This window comes from Macaca mulatta, chromosome 11, assembly GCF_049350105.2.
Source record: "Macaca mulatta isolate MMU2019108-1 chromosome 11, T2T-MMU8v2.0, whole genome shotgun sequence".
Lineage (NCBI taxonomy): Eukaryota > Metazoa > Chordata > Mammalia > Primates > Cercopithecidae > Macaca > Macaca mulatta.
This window is the reverse complement of record NC_133416.1, coordinates 117,151,388-117,167,854: the sequence shown is the minus strand read 5'-3', so window position 1 is coordinate 117,167,854 and position 16,467 is coordinate 117,151,388. Positions and strand designations below refer to the sequence as shown.

Here is a 16,467-nt window from a genome sequence, read left to right as displayed (position 1 = left end):
CCCGAAGTCCCCATCAGGAGTCGGACCCCAGCCCCGCCCCTCACCTGGCCCTGCAACTCCTTCTCGAGCTGCCGGTAGTCGTTTTTCCACACTAGGAGGTGCAGGGGGTAGTGGTCGCTGGCGTCGCAGGCCGAGGACATGGCGAGGAGGCCGTAACCGGGTTCTCGCCGCCCGCCAGCCCCAAGTCTCGGCCCTGGCGGGGTCTCCCGCGCCCGCCCGCCTGCCCTGAGGCCGGCCAGCAAGCGAGCGAAGGGCGCGTTATGCTGCCGGCCGGCTGAGCCGGTCGGGTGCGCGGCGCGCGGGAGGTCAGGGGTCGCTGGCCGGCTCAGTGACCAGGTCGGCCGCGCCCACCCCGCGCCCCGCGGCGTTCCCGCCCGCGCTGACAGCTCGCGGACCGACTTCTGCGGACCTAACTGCCCCAAACAGGGAAGTGCGGGGAGCGAACCACCGCATGCCGCGGCGGGGGTAGGCGACCTCGGGCACCGGGTCCGAGGTCCGCGCCATTGCACCCACCTCCAGCTCACACCGAGAAACCCAGTGCAGAGCACAGAGCAGAGCTGCGGCTCATTCTCTTGGCCAAAGATCTCCACACGGAAAGTTCTGTCTACCTGTCTCCAGCTTCTTTCCCCCTGCTCCAGCGACCCCATGTGGTTCGGTCCACAACTGGGCCTCTTCCATTGGCTCTACAGTCAGGGGGTGACAACTGAGCCCCAGACCAAACCATTCCAGCTGCCGACACCCTTGCAGCCTTTTTGGAGCAGGGCCGATGCTTCCACGATGGGTCAAAAGCCATTTTGGAAGTGGGCAACACCGGATAATTTTTGAAGGAGGAACTCTAAACCCTGGCGAAGTGGCTTCAAATACAGTATTTGCATAAAAGGGGATATTTCTACTTCATGATTTCTCAACCTCGGCACATACTGAACTGGGCAGTTTTTGTGTGGGGTTGTCCGGTCCTTTGTAGGATGCTGAGCGGTTTCCCTGGTCTTTCTCCCCACTCAATGCCAGTAGCACTCCCCAAAACATGTCTCTCCAGATATTGCCAAATGTCGCCTCGGGGAGAAAAATCGTCCTCAGTTGAAAACCGCTTCTATTTGAACTCCGAACCAGGTTATGATTCAATGGCTACCTATGGTGGTGATTTAGTCCGTGTATGAGTGTCATTTTTAAGCTAGCTTTTTGGATTTGAGGTTATGGCTGAAAGGATTGATAAATAATACACATATTTGACCACAGTCTGCGAATGTGAAGTTTATTCTTTGTGTTTCAGGCACTATGCCTCCTTGACTCAATGAAGAACCAAAACAACTTACAGCTAGCTACTCATGGGCTTGAACTTTCTGCTGCTGCTTCAGCTCAGCTGTCTACAACTAGACCACATAGCAGGGTGAAGCTATTTAATGCAGTGTGAAAACATTCCCTCTGCCCTCTGAGCATATGCACATCCAGCTCTTCAGATGCCTGCAACACAGCTGTTCAAGAATCCCAACCTAATCCATTCTCCACAGATGTGGAGCCCAGATTTGTGAGTTGTTAAACCAAAACAGGATGCAGGAGCACCAGGATGGCACCCGGAGACTCTAACCGAGGAATGCGTGGGAATTCTGTGATTATTCCTACATCACACATTTATCACACTGTAGAGATGAACTCAAGACCAGTGCTTTGAGGCCTCTTCCAGCACTTCTCATTCTTTCAGATGCCTTTTGCAACTTAATGTTCTTCTTCTTCATCTTCCCATGTTTTTTGAAAATCTCCCTATCTCATTAATCAGAAAACCCCACAATGACAGGAACCACATCGTTTTGCTTACCAGAGTATCTAAAACCAAAATAGTACCTGGCTCACAACAGGCATTCAATATTTGCGGAATGGAGATCATAGTTGTGTTTATATGTAAGACAGACAATAAGTAATCATTGGTATTAGGGCCACATCTCCTTTCTCCTTCACACTGATTCACCTCATTTCATTGTGTTTATCTCACACTTTTCTGTAAATTATCCCAGGTTAGCTATTCTTAGTCTCAAATTCCACGCATATGAAGAAAAACAGTAATTAGAAAATAATAGCAATATCCATAATTATGGGAGCTACTATTTACTGAGGGGTTACTATCCAGCAGGTATATCACATTTTTCCCATAATTTATTCCATCTGTCCTTAGCAAAAATGAATGTTTAACTTTGCTGGTCACATACAAGTTTTGTTGCATATTCTTCTTCCTCTTTTTCTTTCTTTCCCTCTCTCTCTTCTCCTTCATTTTCATCTGGCAACCCTTTAAAAATGTAAAAATCATTCTTAAGTAGCAAGCCATACAAAAACAAATCATGGACTAGAAGTAAACAATGCATTATCTTAATTTTGAAGATGAGATTAAAACTGAAGCCTAAATAAGGAATCATCTAATATATTCTTTTTTGTTATTTTTGTTGTCATTGTTGAGTTGTTTTTGAGACAGTCTCACTCTGTCGTCCAGGCTGGAGTGCGGTGACGTGATCTCTGCTCACTGCAACCTCCACCTCCCAGGCTCAAGCGATTCTCACGCCTCAGCCTCCTGAGTATCTGAGATTACAGGCATGCGCCACCACGCCCGGCCAATCTTTTTTTTTTTTTTTTTTTTTTGAGACAGAATGGAGTGCAATGGCATCATCTCAGCTCACTGCAACCTCCACCCCCTGGGTTCAAGCTCCTGCCTCCGCCTCCCAAGTAGCTGGGATTACAGGCACCTGCCACTGTGCCTGGCTAATTTTTGTATTTTTAGTAGAGACGGGGTTTCACCATCTCGGCCAGGCTGGTCTTGAACTTCTGACCTCGTGATCCACCCGCCTCGGCCTCAGAAAGTGCTGGGATTACAGGCGTTTGAGTCACCGTGCCCGGCCAATTTTTGTATTTTTAGTAGAGATGGGGTTTCACTATGTTGCCTAGGCTGGTCTCCAACTCCTGCCTCAAGTGATCCGCCTGCCTCAGCCTTCCAAAGTGTTGAGATTACAAGAGTGAGCCACCGCGCCTAGCCTGGAATCATATAATACACTCTTATTTTACTTTATCTACCTCAGTAAAATGCAAGCTTCATAAGGACTAGGAATTCAGTCTTTGCTCACTGCTGTTTCTCCAGTGGCTGGGACATTGTATAAAACATGGTAAGTACTCGATAAATATTTGTTGTTTTTTTTTTTTTTTTGAGGCGGAGTCTCGCTCTGTCGCCCAGGCTGGAGTGCAGTGGCCGGATCTCAGCTCACTGCAAGCTCCGCCTCCCGGATTTACGCCATTCTCCTGCCTCAGCCTCCTGAGTAGCTGGGACTACAGGCGCCCGCCACCTCGCCCGGCTAGTTTTTTGTATTTTTTAGTAGAGACGGGGTTTCACTGTGTTAGCCAGGATGGTCTCGATCTCCTGACCTCGTGATCCGCCCGTCTCGGCCTCCCAAAGTGCTGGGATTACAGGCTTGAGCCACCGCGCCCGGCCGATAAATATTTGTTGAATAAAGGAATGAATCAATGAACTTGACCATTGATTGCCTCAGGAAGGTTGTGGCTGCAGGGTTCTCATCACAAGATATTGCTGCTTCCCCTGGTATTAATCAGTTGGGACGAGGGGAATCTCTGCCAGAGAGGGAGATCCAAATTCAATATTTAAAGGTAGGACAGATGATGCTCCAGCAGTCTCCTGCCCTCACTCAAGATGGCGACAAGGCAGCGTGCCCTTTCCGGTCACATGACCTGACACTCGCAGAAGGGCGCCTCCCCGCGCTTGCGTGCTATGCCAAGGCTGCAAGGCACTGAGGGGAGAGGCGCCGCCGTCAGCGCCGCTGCCGCTGGGACCCGTTAGAGCGGAAGCGCCGCCGCCGCCGCCTTTGCTGTCCCCGGGCCTCTACTTCCCGGCAGGTGGGAGGCGGGAGCCATGTCGAAACGGCTCCGGAGCAGCGAGGTGTGCGCTGACTGCAGCGGGCCGGGTGAGTCGCACCGGCCGGGCCCGCTCCCCTCTGCTTTCCTGGCCCGGACCCCTACCCCGGGGCCGCCCACTCAGGTCAGGCGGCATCCTGCGGTCAAGCGTCCGCAACCCGCTACTAGGGTCTCAACGAAGAGGTCCCGGGGCGGCCTTGGGGCAGGACGTGTCCCAGGCCTGTCAGAGCCTGGCGGGCAGGGGGCCGCCGCCCTCCCAGTACCTCGCGGCCCTCCCTTTCCTCTCGTTCCCTCTAGTTCCCTCCCGTTCCCTCCGTCCCAGGCCAGCTGGGGAGGTGACGGGGGCCAGGGCTGCTCCCCCAACAGGAAGGGGCTTGGGCAATACACAGGAAAGCCAATTACAGAAGTAAAATGCGAGCGTCCTCCCGGCTGCAGCCTCCAGAGGCTGCAGGTGTCACCTCCCACTAGACCCTCTCTCCGCCTGGGTGCCCTGCCCGGGGAGGATGACACTCCCTGAGTCTCGCCAGAGGGTCCCCGTAGATGACTTCTCCGCTCCTGACATCCGACAGCTACTCTGTCGGGGAGAATTGCCAGTAGATCGGGGTCTTCCAGACACAACCAGCACTTAGGAGGCAGTGCGTGTCTCAAGTTTGAGGATCTGAATGGCCTGGGTTCAAACTAGATTTTGCTTCTGGGTGACCTTGGGCTGGTGACTTCACTTGGTCACTTGGCTTGATTTCCTCATTTTTTTCGATGAGGATAATCGGGAGTATCACGCTCAGTGGTGAGGAGGATTCAATGAATACTCGTAGGATCATATCATCTAAGGCTTTTCTTTTTTGCGTTATGCTGTCTACAATAGAACACTTGCAGTCCCTTAAAGCTAGAATTGACTATCTAAATCATACGTTGATTACAACTGAAACAAACGCAAAATCACCAGCAATATAGGGGCATTGAAACGCTAAACCATTCCTTCATAATGATGCATAACTGTTCATACATAATATTCACATTTAGAGATCAAGCGGATCTCAGCAATTGCAACTGAATTGTCAGGTCTCTGGATAGATTATTACATGCTGTTTTAGGTGCTTGGATGTATTGGCTTTGAGTTAATTCGAAGGTAACATGGCTTTCTTGGCACAATAGTGTCCGATAAACAATCTTAATCAAATCATTGAACACCACTGGCTTTGCAACTGTTCTGATCTTCAGCTTGTCATTTGGAAGTGAAGACTGATTGTAAATAGAACTGTGATAACTCAAACCTCATGTGGTGGTTTTAATGGCTGGTACAGTGCAGGTGTTACCAGTTTCCTTTGAAGATAGGGAGGGGGTGTGGAGGAGTTTAAAAAGAAGCGTTTTCTAAACCAAGTTAGTGTGAGTTATACAAACTCAAACTCCATCGTTTTCTCTAAAAATGTTATTTGTTCCACTTCCTTATTTTCTTGCCTGTTTTCAGTCGAACTTTCTGTGATGTGTTTGATTCACATGTGTCCAGCTTCTAACTTCCTCTTGGAATGCATATTGTTTTGCTTCTTGATGGGGTACGGGGCAAAGCAAAATTGTTCCTCCATTGCCATCCTAAATATACTTTTGCAGCATTTTGTGCATTTCAGAACATTTTCTCTTCCATTGTATCGCTTTAGTTGTTGTCTCATACGCCTGATCTGCAGAGACTTGAGTCACTTCCTTCCTGTTTTGAATATAAGTAGGCTACCTTGAAATATTCTGTGAAATTGAGCAGCCTGGAATTTGTGCTGCCTTTTCTGCAAAACCCTACTGAGAGAATTACCTGTAGGGTTAGGGACCCCTTTGAGATTCTGATGAATGCTAAGGCCTTCTCCCCTAAAATGCACGTGAACGAATTTACCTAAGATTTGTCTAGGGGAGTCACGGACATTTTTGAAGTTCATTTGTGGTGTCCCTGGAGCCCAGGCATAAAGCCTCCAGATGAACTTAAAGGGTTTTACCCAATCTCATTCATACAAACTTATTTTTATTTTACCACGTTATCATTCTAATATTCTTTCCATGGGATTCTGATCCAGGATGCTAAAGTGGTTAGTCGAATACTTGTCTTAATTAATATGTGTTAAATACTTGCTAAAAAAAGAATAGTGCAAATCCTCTGAATGATAAGTGAAAACCAAAGGTATGCTTCAAAACAGTCTTTTTTTTTTGGCCATTAGTGACAGTACTATACCGCAGGAAGCAGTGTTGTTATGCATCTTTGTAGAGCTCCTTCATCTGGACATTTCCAATCTCTGCTTTTTAGGATGATATAGTAATAGTGACAGTTATAATAAATTGAATTATTTTGATTCTATTTTATGCAAACATTTAACCATGATCACTTCTTAAATATTCTATTTTTTTGTGTGTTTGTTTGTTTTTTTAATGAATCTGGTTCGTTTCAAATACATCACACTCTGAGTTCAATTACTTGACAACTCCATGGAGATTTTCAATACAGTAGTATAGTGGTCACATGAAATGTTCAATGTTTTAAATATTTCCCATCAAAAACTTTTTCCAGTGATCGTGAATTTCACATCTAGAAAATATCTGTATTACTGAGAAAATAATTTAGAAAAGATATAACAGCTAACGTTACTACTTTACTATGTGTGAGGTACCTCACTGATTCTCTGTATCCTCACTATCCTGAGATATGTTATTATTCTCATTTGAGCCATGGTGAAAACACTCAAAGAAGTAGCTTGTCTGAGATCACTGTGCAAGAAGTGGCAGACTTGGGGTTCAAACCCTGAATTGCTTGTCTCTAGAGCCAACCCTCTTAACCACCATAGTCACTGGCTCCCAGGATTTGTCTTTGATTGAAAGCCCATAACTTTTCATTATATGGTTTGAATGGGTTTGAATAAACTTAAAAAATGGTAAAGATGGTGTACATGCATTTTAGAGATTTTTGTGGACATTGAAGAATTTTTAAATGTAACCCTTTGACTAGGCAGCTTAAGTGGCACCTATTGTCACCCCATTGTGAGTCTGATGAAATGTAGGTCTTTCTTTGAGGTTTCAAAGTATTCAGTTTACTTACCCAGATCCATCCTGCTTGCCAAGCATGAAATTATCCCTTGTTTCCAAGGGCATCTAATGAAGCTCTATGATTTTAAAGGGAAGAAAGTATTATACACACACTAAAAATATTACTCATTTTTATTTTACATCTTTGCCTCTGTGAAGCTGCTGTTATTGCAACTTCTTTTTTTTTCAGATTAGTTGCAGGATTGGACTTGGTAGTTTATGTAAAACAAGTAATTGGCTGGGCACGGTGGCTCACACCTGTAATCCCAGCACTTTGGGAGGCCGAGACGAGTGGATCACCTGAGGTCAGGAGTTTGAGACCAGCCTGGCCAACATGGTGAAACCTCTTCTGTACTAAAAATAACAAAAATTAGCTGAGCTGGTGGCACATGCGTGTAATTCCAGCTACTCGGGAGGCTGAGGCAGGAGAATCGTTTGAACCCTGGAGGCAGAAGTTGCAGTGAGCCGAGATTGCGCCACTGCACTCCATCCTACGGGACGGAGTGAGACTGTCTCAAAAAAAAAAAAAAAAATTTGATGGACATCATAGAACATTTCCTAATGGAAGAGGCCAGGTTTCCCTGTTCTCAGAACCATAGTAGCTGAGTGATTTTATGATTCTGTAACTCGCAGCTTTCTGCTAAGCATATTGGCATCTTGATTCATAGCAGTGAATTAGGACAGCAGTCTTTACACCATTTACTGCAGAAAATGCTATCTGCATAATTCACTGTGAAAATTATATTATCTTGGCCGGGTGCAGTGGCTCACGCCTGTAATCTCAGCACTTTGGGAGGCCGAGGTGGGCAGATCACCTGACGTCAGGAGTTTGAGACCAACCTGACCAACACGATGAATCCCCCCGTCTCTGCTAAAAATACAAAAATTAGCCGGGCATGGTGGTGCATGCCTGTAATCCCAGCTACTTGGGAGGCTGAGGCAGGAGAATCGCTTGAACCTGGGAGAGAGAGGTTGCAGTGAGCCAAGATTGTGGCACTGTACTCCAGCCTGGGTGACAGAGTGAGACTCAATCTAAAAAAAAAAAAAAAAAAAAAAAAATTGTATTATCTTGGTTTTTATGGAGATGGATCCAAAATCATTCATCAGTACCCTCTCAATTTGCTTTCTTAGCTTGAATGAAAGAGCATGCATCTGAAATGGTAGATCCACATTAGGGCTACAAACTGTGGCCCTGAACCAGAAAGAAGATAGCTGTTTACCCAAGGCTCCCACTGATGTTTTTAGTCTCAATTAGCATTGTACCTAATCAGCCAAGGTAGGTCATATCATCCGACAAGATAACCAGCTCGATGCGTTGATGAGCATACTAAAACAAAAATGTCTCATTTTTCTGACAAAGCAAACCTCAGTCATCTTTCGCCATCTGGCGGTATAGCAACCTGCTGGTATCCCTGCCACTGAGATTTCACTCTCTTTCCAGATCCTTCCTGGGCATCAGTAAATAGGGGAACGTTTATATGTGATGAGTGCTGCAGTGTCCATCGGAGTCTAGGGCGCCATATCTCCCAAGTGAGGCATCTGAAACACACACCATGGCCTCCAACATTGCTTCAGGTAAAGGATAAGAAGAATTCTCCTGATGGTAATTTACATTTGAGGGCTCATCGTGTTAACAACTAAAATTTCTCCTGGCGTACTTCTTCCATAAGACAAAACTGTTTCATAATTGAATAGAGATGGCATGCCCATCAATGCTACTTATAAATATTATCTGTATTGAATTCATCATTTAAGATTTTTCTTCCTATTTGACATAAATCTTGTCCAAACAGCTCAATTATAGGTACATAGATGGATAGTCATTAAAATGCCTTGGTAATGTTGCACTGTTGACTTTCTAGACTGTCACTAGAAAAAAAAATTTTTTTTTTTTTGAGACGGAGTCTCTGTCATCCAGGCTGGAGTGCAGTGGTGTGATCTCAGCTCACTGCAACCTCTGCCTCCAGGGTTCAAGCGATTCTCCTGCCTCAGCCTCCCGAGTAGCTGGGATTACAGGCGCCCGCCATCATGCCCGGCTAATTTTTGTATTTTTAGTAGAGAAGGGATTTCACCATGTTGGCCAGGCTGGTCTCGAACTCCTGAACTCAAGTGATCTGCACCTCAACCTCTCAAAGTGCTGGGATTACAGGCATGAGCCATCGTGCCCAGCCAGTAGTCCATCTCTTCTATGCATGATAATGAATGTTTCTGAAAGCTACTGCCTGAGAAACTTTTCTTTAATGTACTTATTCCTGAGTACCTGCTAATATTTTTAGAACATGTTTTTCTGCTTTGATAGTGGCATGGGCTGGGATTCCTCAGAAACTTCTGAAACATTTTAAGTTTTCTTAAAGTTCTGTTACTAGTCAGAGAGACCAAATTAAATTAATATGTTTTGATTGCATGTAGAATACCCTGTTAAATGGGCTCTTTGTTTTATTTGGGGTCCAATGTCATGTCACCTTTACTTCTATTTTGGGGTACACATTCTTCAAGTTCTCTTGGAACTCAAGGTTAAATGTGTGTTTTGCCTTCATTTGTCTTGATTAGACATTTCTCTGAATCTCTGACAGCTGCACATATCCCTTAAACTTGCCTGTGTGAACCAAGGAGCCAAAACACGTGGGTTTGGATCTCTGATGTGAAAATAACTACACTGCTGTAAAAAACAGATGGGGCTGTTTTAGGAGTCATGCCTTGAAATGAAATTTGGAGATATGATTTATTACTAACTTTTGCTTAGAAGTTTCTAACAGCTCACGCTCATGTGAAAGGGGCTGTTTACTGCTCTCAGGTCTGTCTGTGTTTACAAAGCCAGATTGTATTATAGAATCTCAGTAAAGTCCAGAGATGAGTAGTTTAGAATGCCAGAGTTGACCCTAAAGCAACAATTCCCCAAATGTGGAACCACCAGTGGTATGCAAGACAGATGTAGGTAATACATGGTTTTTTTAAGTGGTTGCATTATTTTACTGTGTATAGGAAAGCTATAACTAGCACATCAAACTGTAGTTGTTTTTAAAAGTAAGTGGCTTTAAAGACAAATATTATGTGAATAATATAGACAGTACATGGGTCGTGAAGAATCTTGAAAATAGTGTTTAATTAGGTTTGGGAAACCCTGCTCTAAGGTGTCAGAGTGCTTGTCTTTCATACTGTATAAGAACAGTTCGGTCACACTTCTTTAGGTATTTAAGTATCCTACTAGTCAAAGCTGAATCCTGCATACAGATCGATCATCTTTCTCATTCTCAAATCAGAAAACAGTGATATGGATGATATTCCTAACATGAGTGTTTATAATAGACTTTGTTTACCCTGTTCAGTCACTGATCCCCATTGAATATTTGTGAAAAGAAATTAAAGTCTTATGTTGTCTGCTTGGTTTTAGATGGTTGAGACCTTGTATAATAACGGTGCTAACTCTATATGGGAGCATTCTTTGCTGGACCCTGCATCTATTATGAGTGGAAGACGTAAAGCTAATCCACAGGATAAAGTACAGTGAGTGGAATGTTTATAAATACTTTTATTTCTTCATAACAAATGGGGCCCACTGAAAGGAGTGCAGCTATTTTTGGTCAGTCTCCACAAGGGCAGCAGAGGAGGGGGTTACCCTAGTCATACATCAGGCTCTTTGCTATTAGAAATGCAGAATGGGGTGGGGCAGGACCATCTGTTTAGCATGGCCGCCCGGCAGGAGTAAGCGGCTTCCTCAGTTGGAAACCATGGCTTGGAGTCTGTAAACGTAATCAGATTTAAACATATACTCAAATAAGAGGCGATCAGACCAGAAATCTAGGTTTGGGCACCCTTCTGCCTGTTGCCTCACCTGTAAGATGGGACTAAATGCTGCTTTCTCCCAAGGTTGTTATGTCAGTTCAGACAATTACACAGAGAAGAGGGCTACTATAAAAAGCAGGCACTCTGCCGTCCCAGCCATTATAATGACTAATGTATGTTTTCAAACTTCAGGTCTTAAACCTTGCTGAAACTTACTTGAGCATTGTTCATTTTATTCTCAAGTGGGGGATGTGGGTCACTTCCTCTTCTTTTTACAGTACAAAGAATGGGGATTGTTGTATCTGAACGAGTGAACTGTTTTCTTTTTTGTTTTTGAACCAGTCCCAATAAAGCGGAATTCATCAGAGCCAAGTATCAGATGTTAGCATTCGTCCATCGCTTGCCCTGCCGGGATGACGATAGTGTGACTGCCAAAGATCTTAGCAAGGTGGGTCACACCTTTTAAAATTCCTAAAAGAGCTGGCTAAGACAGCATATTGTTTTATTTGAAAAAAAAAAAAAGAAGTTTGGTTGTGGGTTTTGTTTTTGTTTTTTGTTTTTTTTTTGGAGACGGAGTCTTGCTCTGTCACCCAGACTGGAGTGCAGTGGCACAATCTTGGCTCCCTGCAGCCTCTGTCTCCCAGATTCCAGCAATTCTCCTGCCTCAGCCTCCTGGGTAGCTGGGATTACAGGTGCATGCCACCATGCCTGGCTAAGTTTTGTATTTTTAGTAGAGATGGGGTTTTACCATGTTGGCCAGGCTGGTCTCGAACTCCTGAGCTCAGGTGATCTGCCTGCCTCGGCCTCCCAAAGTGTTGGGATTGCAGGTGTGAGCCACCGCACCCGGCCAGGGTTTTTTGGTGTTTTGTTTTGTTTTTGTTTTTTTGAGACAGGGTCTTGCTCTGTCGCCCAGGTTGGAGTGCAGTGGTGCAATCACGGTTCACTGCAGCCTTGACCATCTAGGCTCTAGCAGTCCTCCCACATCAGCCTCCCGAGTAGCTGGAACTACAGGCGCATTACCATGCCCAGCTAATATTTTTTATTTTTTGTAGAGACAGGTTCTTGCTGTGTTGCCCAGGCTGCAAAAAGTTTTTAAAGTAAGAAAAACAAAAACTAAGTTCTGCACATTAAGTAATGAATAGCTTTTTTTCCCAATTGGGTTCATCTTTAATCTGAATTCAAATGGCAGCCATTCATGTAGTGGAGGCACAGGGCAAAGAGGAAAAGTAAGTCTCTAGAAGGCTATTTGTGTTTTTCCAATATGGCTTTTAAATTATATTTTGATAAGTTTTTTGTTTGTTTAACTTTGAAATAGGAACCATCTCAGAGTTGTTTCTAGAAGGGACTAGAAAGTTTATAGGACAATTGTTTCTTTTTAATAAGGACTAGAAAAAGTACTAAAGGAAGGGGACTTACTTCTTCAGGTTTCCAGGCTGAACAATGAGTATGATCTTCGGAAAGCAATGTGTGACTCACAAAGCTATAGTTCACAGAATGGTTTATCATACTTGTAAAACGAGTGAGGTGGTTTTCTTTATGTGGGCCTTCGCATGTTTTTGAGAGATGCTGTAAGAAGTGTGCATATTTATTTTCAAAGCACTGCCTTGGATAAATGCTTACTCACACAGAGCTTGAGGACTTACTATTCATAATTTTTTTTATTACTTTTTGGCCGGGTGCGATGGTTCACGCCTGTAATCCCAGCACTTTGGGAGACTGAGACCGGCAGATCACTTGAGCTCAGGAGTTCGAGACCAGCCTGGGCAACATGGCAAAACCCCGTCTCTACAAAAAATAACAACAATTAGCCGGGTGTGGTGGCACGTGCCTGTAGTCCCAGCTACCCGGGAGCCTGAGGTGGGAGAATGACTTGAGCCCAGGAGGTGGAGGTTGCAGTAAGCTGAGATTATACCACGACACTCCAGCCTGGACGACAGAGCAAGACCCTGTTTCAAAAAAAGAAAACTTTTTCTGCATTTATTGAGATGATCATGTGGTTTTTGCTTTTGCTTCTATTTATGTGGCAAATTACATTTATTGATTTGTGTATGTTGAACCAGCCTTGAATCTCAGCAAAAAAGCCTACTTGATCATGGTAGATTAATTTTTTTTTTTTTTTTTTTTTTGGAGACGGAGTGTTACCCTGTTGTCTGGGTTAAAGTACAATGGCGCGATCTCGGCTCACTGTAACCTCGGTCTCCCAGGTTCAAGTGATTCTCCTGCCTCGGCCGCCCAAGTAGCTGGGATTACAGGCGTGTGCCACCAGGCCTGGCTAATCTTTTGTTTGTTTTTTTTTCTTTGAGACGGAGTCTTGCTCTGTCACCCAGGCTGGAGTGCAGTGGCGCAATCTTGTCTCATTGCAAGCTCTGCCTCTCGGGTTCACGCCATTCTCCTGCCTCAGCCTCCCAAGTAGCTGGAACTATAGGCATCTGCCACCATGCCCAGCTAATTTTTTTGTATTTTTAGTAGAGACGGGGTTTCACCGTGTTAGCCAGGATGGTCTTGATCTCCTGACCTCATGATCCACCCGCCTTGGCCTCCCAAAGTGCTGGGATTACAGGTGTGAACCACCACACCTGGCCATTTTTTGTATCTTTAGTAGAGACGGGGTTTTGCCATGTTGGCCTGGCTGGTCTCAAACTCCTGACCTCGTGATCCGCCTGTCTCAGCTGCCCAAAGTGCTGGGACTACAGGCGTGAGCCACTGCGCCCAGCCACGGTGGATTAACTTTTGATGTGCTGCTGGATTCGGTTTGCTAATATTTTATTGAGAGTTTTTTAAAAAAAATCTGTGTTCATCATGGATTTTGGCCTGAAGTTTTCCTTTTTTGTTGTGTCTCTGCCTGATTTTGGTATCAGGCTGATGTTGGCTTCACAGAATGAGTTAGGGAGGAGCCTCTCCTCTTTGATTGTTTGGAATAATTTCAGTAGGATGTTAGTTCTTCTTTGTATGTCTAGTAGAATTTGGCTGAGAATCTCTTGAACTGGGGAGATGAAGGTTGCAGTGAGCCGAGATCATGCCACAGCACTCCAGCCTGAATGACAGAATCTCACTCTATTGCCCAGGCTAGAGTGTAGTGGCATAATCATGGCTGACTGCACCCTCAACCTCCCCAGGCTCAAATGATTCTCCCATCTCAGCCTCTCAAATGGCTGGGATCACAGGCATGTGCCACCAAGCCTGACTAATTTGTGTGTGTGTGTGTGTGTGTGTGTATGTGTGTGTGTGTTTGTGTGTTTTGTTTTTTGTTTTTTTGAGATGGAGTCTCACTGTGTCACCCAGGCTGGAGTGCAGTGGCACGATCTCGGCTCACTGCAATTTCCACCTCCTGGGTTTAAACTATTCTCCTGCCTCAGCATCCTGAATAGCTTGGATTACAGGTGCCCGCCACCACACCTGGCTAATTTTTTTTGTATTTTTAGTAGAGACAGGGTTTCGCCATGTTGGCCAGGCCGGTGTTGAACTCCTGACCTCAAGTGAACTACCCCCCTCAGCCTCCCAAAGTGCTGGGATTACAGGCATGAGCCACCACGCCTGGCCAATTTTTGTCTTTTTTTGAGAGATGGGGTTTCACCCTGTTGTCCAGACTGGTCTCAAATTCTTCATCTTAAGCAGTCTGCCTGCCTTGGCCTCCCAAAGTGCTGGGATTACAGGTGTGAGCCACTGTATCTGGCCTTTCCCCCCCCCCCCCTTTTTTAATCCCCAGCAGAATCTGGCTGAAGAATTCAGAATTTGAAATTTTGCATAGAAATGCATGCACTTGCTACTTCCATTGGTTAATAAGACTTGGTATGTGTTGGTTTTTTTTTTCTTACCATAGTTTTAAAAAATTAGGCACAGTGGCACATAATACTAGCTGCTTGGGAGGCTGAGGTGGAAGGGTTGCTTGAGCCGAGGAGTTCAGTCCTGCCTGGGCAACATAATGTGACCCTGTGTTTAAAAAACAAACAAACAAACATAACTATTTAAAAAATTAAACAAGACTTAGAAGAAATAGATGTTAGAGTAGATTTCTTAATTCCTGTGATAAGGGTTACTGCATCTTGGACAATTCTAGGTTAGATTTGAAAGGAAGGCAACTCATCTTCTGAATATATAAGAGCTTTTCTGCAGTAGTACAGAATTCGGTATATCACGGGCCTTTTCCCACCCTGAAATACTTTATTAAAGCATATTATACAGGCCAAGAATAATGTGGCAGAGAGGGTATTGTATAAGGCAGGATCCTGTAGCTTACACAGTATAGAATTTGAAGTCCTAAAGCCGTAATTACAGTAACAACTAATAGTAATAACCGTTATTATAGCATTTGTATTCTTTGAGCACTTTATTATATCACTAAATCCTTATAACCCTGTGAATAAGGCACAGTAGCTCATGCCCGTAATCCCAACACTTTGGGAGGCCAAGGTGGGAGAATTGCTTCAGCTCGTAAGTTCGAGACCAGCCTGGGCGACATAGTGAGACCTCATCTGTATTGAAAAATAAAAAATTAGGAGGGCGTGGTGGCCAGTGCCTGTAGTGCCAGCTATTTGGGAGGCTGAGGTGGAAGGATTGCTTGAGCCCAGCATACTGAGGCTGCAGTGAGCCATGATCACTCCACTGCACTCCAGCCTGGATGACAGAGCAAGCAAGACCCTTTCTAAAAAGAAAAATGCCACCTTTTATAAATTTTGTGGTTTTTTTTTGGACAGGGTCTTGCTCTGTCGCCCAGACTGGAGTGCAGTGGCATGATCACAGCTCACTGCAGCCTCCACTGCCCAGGCTCAAGTGATCTTCCCATCTCAGCCTCCCTAGTAGCAGGGACTACAGGCGCACATGCCACCACACCCAACTAATTTTCGTATTTTTTGTAGAGCCAGAGTCTTGCTATGTTTCCCAGGCTGGTCTCAAACCCGTGGGCTCAAGTGATCCTCCCACCTCAACCCCCCAAAATGCTGGGATTATAGGCATGAGCCACTGCATCTGGCCATTGTTGACATTTTTGAGATGAGGAAAGTGAGGTTCAGATTGCTTAAAGCTCTTTCTCTAGCCCACACAGTTTGAAGTGGGTATAGTTTGAAATTCAAGTCTGTCAGACATCAGAACCACGCAGTCACGTTTTCACACAGTCCTACCTCTCACTCAGGTTCTGGTTGTGCCACTTCTTAGACAAGTCATGCATTTGGGCAAATCAGCCTTCACAGCCCTAGTTTCCTTATCAGTAAAGTGGCCTGACCCCATCTTACAGCCCAGGGACGGTTGTGACTGGCAAAGGAGAGACTGGTCCATGCACTTTACCGAGACAAATAAAGATTATGTGTTAATGATGTAACATATATTAAAATGGTCTATCTACTGCTCTAGGACATCATTCTTTACACCTCTAACCACGATTCCTTTCTTGTTTCTGTGTTTTTCAGCAACTCCATTCAAGCGTGAGAACAGGGAATCTTGAAACCTGTTTGAGACTGTTGTCTTTAGGAGCACAAGCCAACTTCTTTCATCCTGTAAGAAAACATCAATTGCTTCAGGTATTGAAACTAAGTGAGTTGTGTTCATGTAGCTTTATTTAATGTGCTCTTTTGTCTACTTTTTATTAATGATTCTTAGGAAAAAGGAAACACCCCACTCCATGTTGCCTCCAAAGCAGGGCAGGTTTTACAGGCTGAATTATTAGCAGTATATGGAGCAGACCCAGGCACACAGGATTCTAGTGGGAAAACTCCCGTTGATTATGCAAGGTAA

General features: G+C 44.9%; 2 protein-coding genes across 52 annotated transcripts in view; one reads left to right on the top strand and one right to left on the bottom strand.

Annotated features, from left to right (window-relative positions):
• The window catches only part of ANKRD13A (ankyrin repeat domain 13A), a 42,494-nt gene extending 41,863 nt beyond the window's left edge, over window positions 1–631 (bottom strand). For 20 of the 21 annotated variants that reach the window (XR_013401352.1, XR_013401353.1, XR_013401354.1 and 17 more), the window contains exon 1: window positions 45–403. Coding sequence is in view for 10 of the 21 variants with exons in the window: in XM_077954966.1 (XP_077811092.1) it covers window positions 45–140 (96 nt within the window). In the remaining 11 variants the exon portion in view is untranslated. Of the gene's footprint in view, window positions 1–44; window positions 404–513 lie in introns of those variants that run through there. The other variant, XM_077954978.1, reaches the window with a different exon arrangement.
• Window positions 632–3,240: 2,609 nt separating this feature from the next.
• Window positions 3,241–16,467, top strand: part of GIT2 (GIT ArfGAP 2) — a 69,109-nt gene continuing 55,882 nt past the window's right edge. For 22 of the 31 annotated variants that reach the window (XM_077952783.1, XM_077952772.1, XM_015152743.3 and 19 more), the window contains exons 1-6: window positions 3,761–3,953; window positions 8,399–8,532; window positions 10,349–10,461; window positions 11,083–11,188; window positions 16,143–16,229; window positions 16,333–16,463. In XM_077952783.1, coding sequence (XP_077808909.1) covers window positions 3,902–3,953; window positions 8,399–8,532; window positions 10,349–10,461; window positions 11,083–11,188; window positions 16,143–16,229; window positions 16,333–16,463 — 623 coding nt within the window. In that variant the 5' untranslated portion in view covers window positions 3,761–3,901. 31 annotated transcript variants of the gene reach the window in all.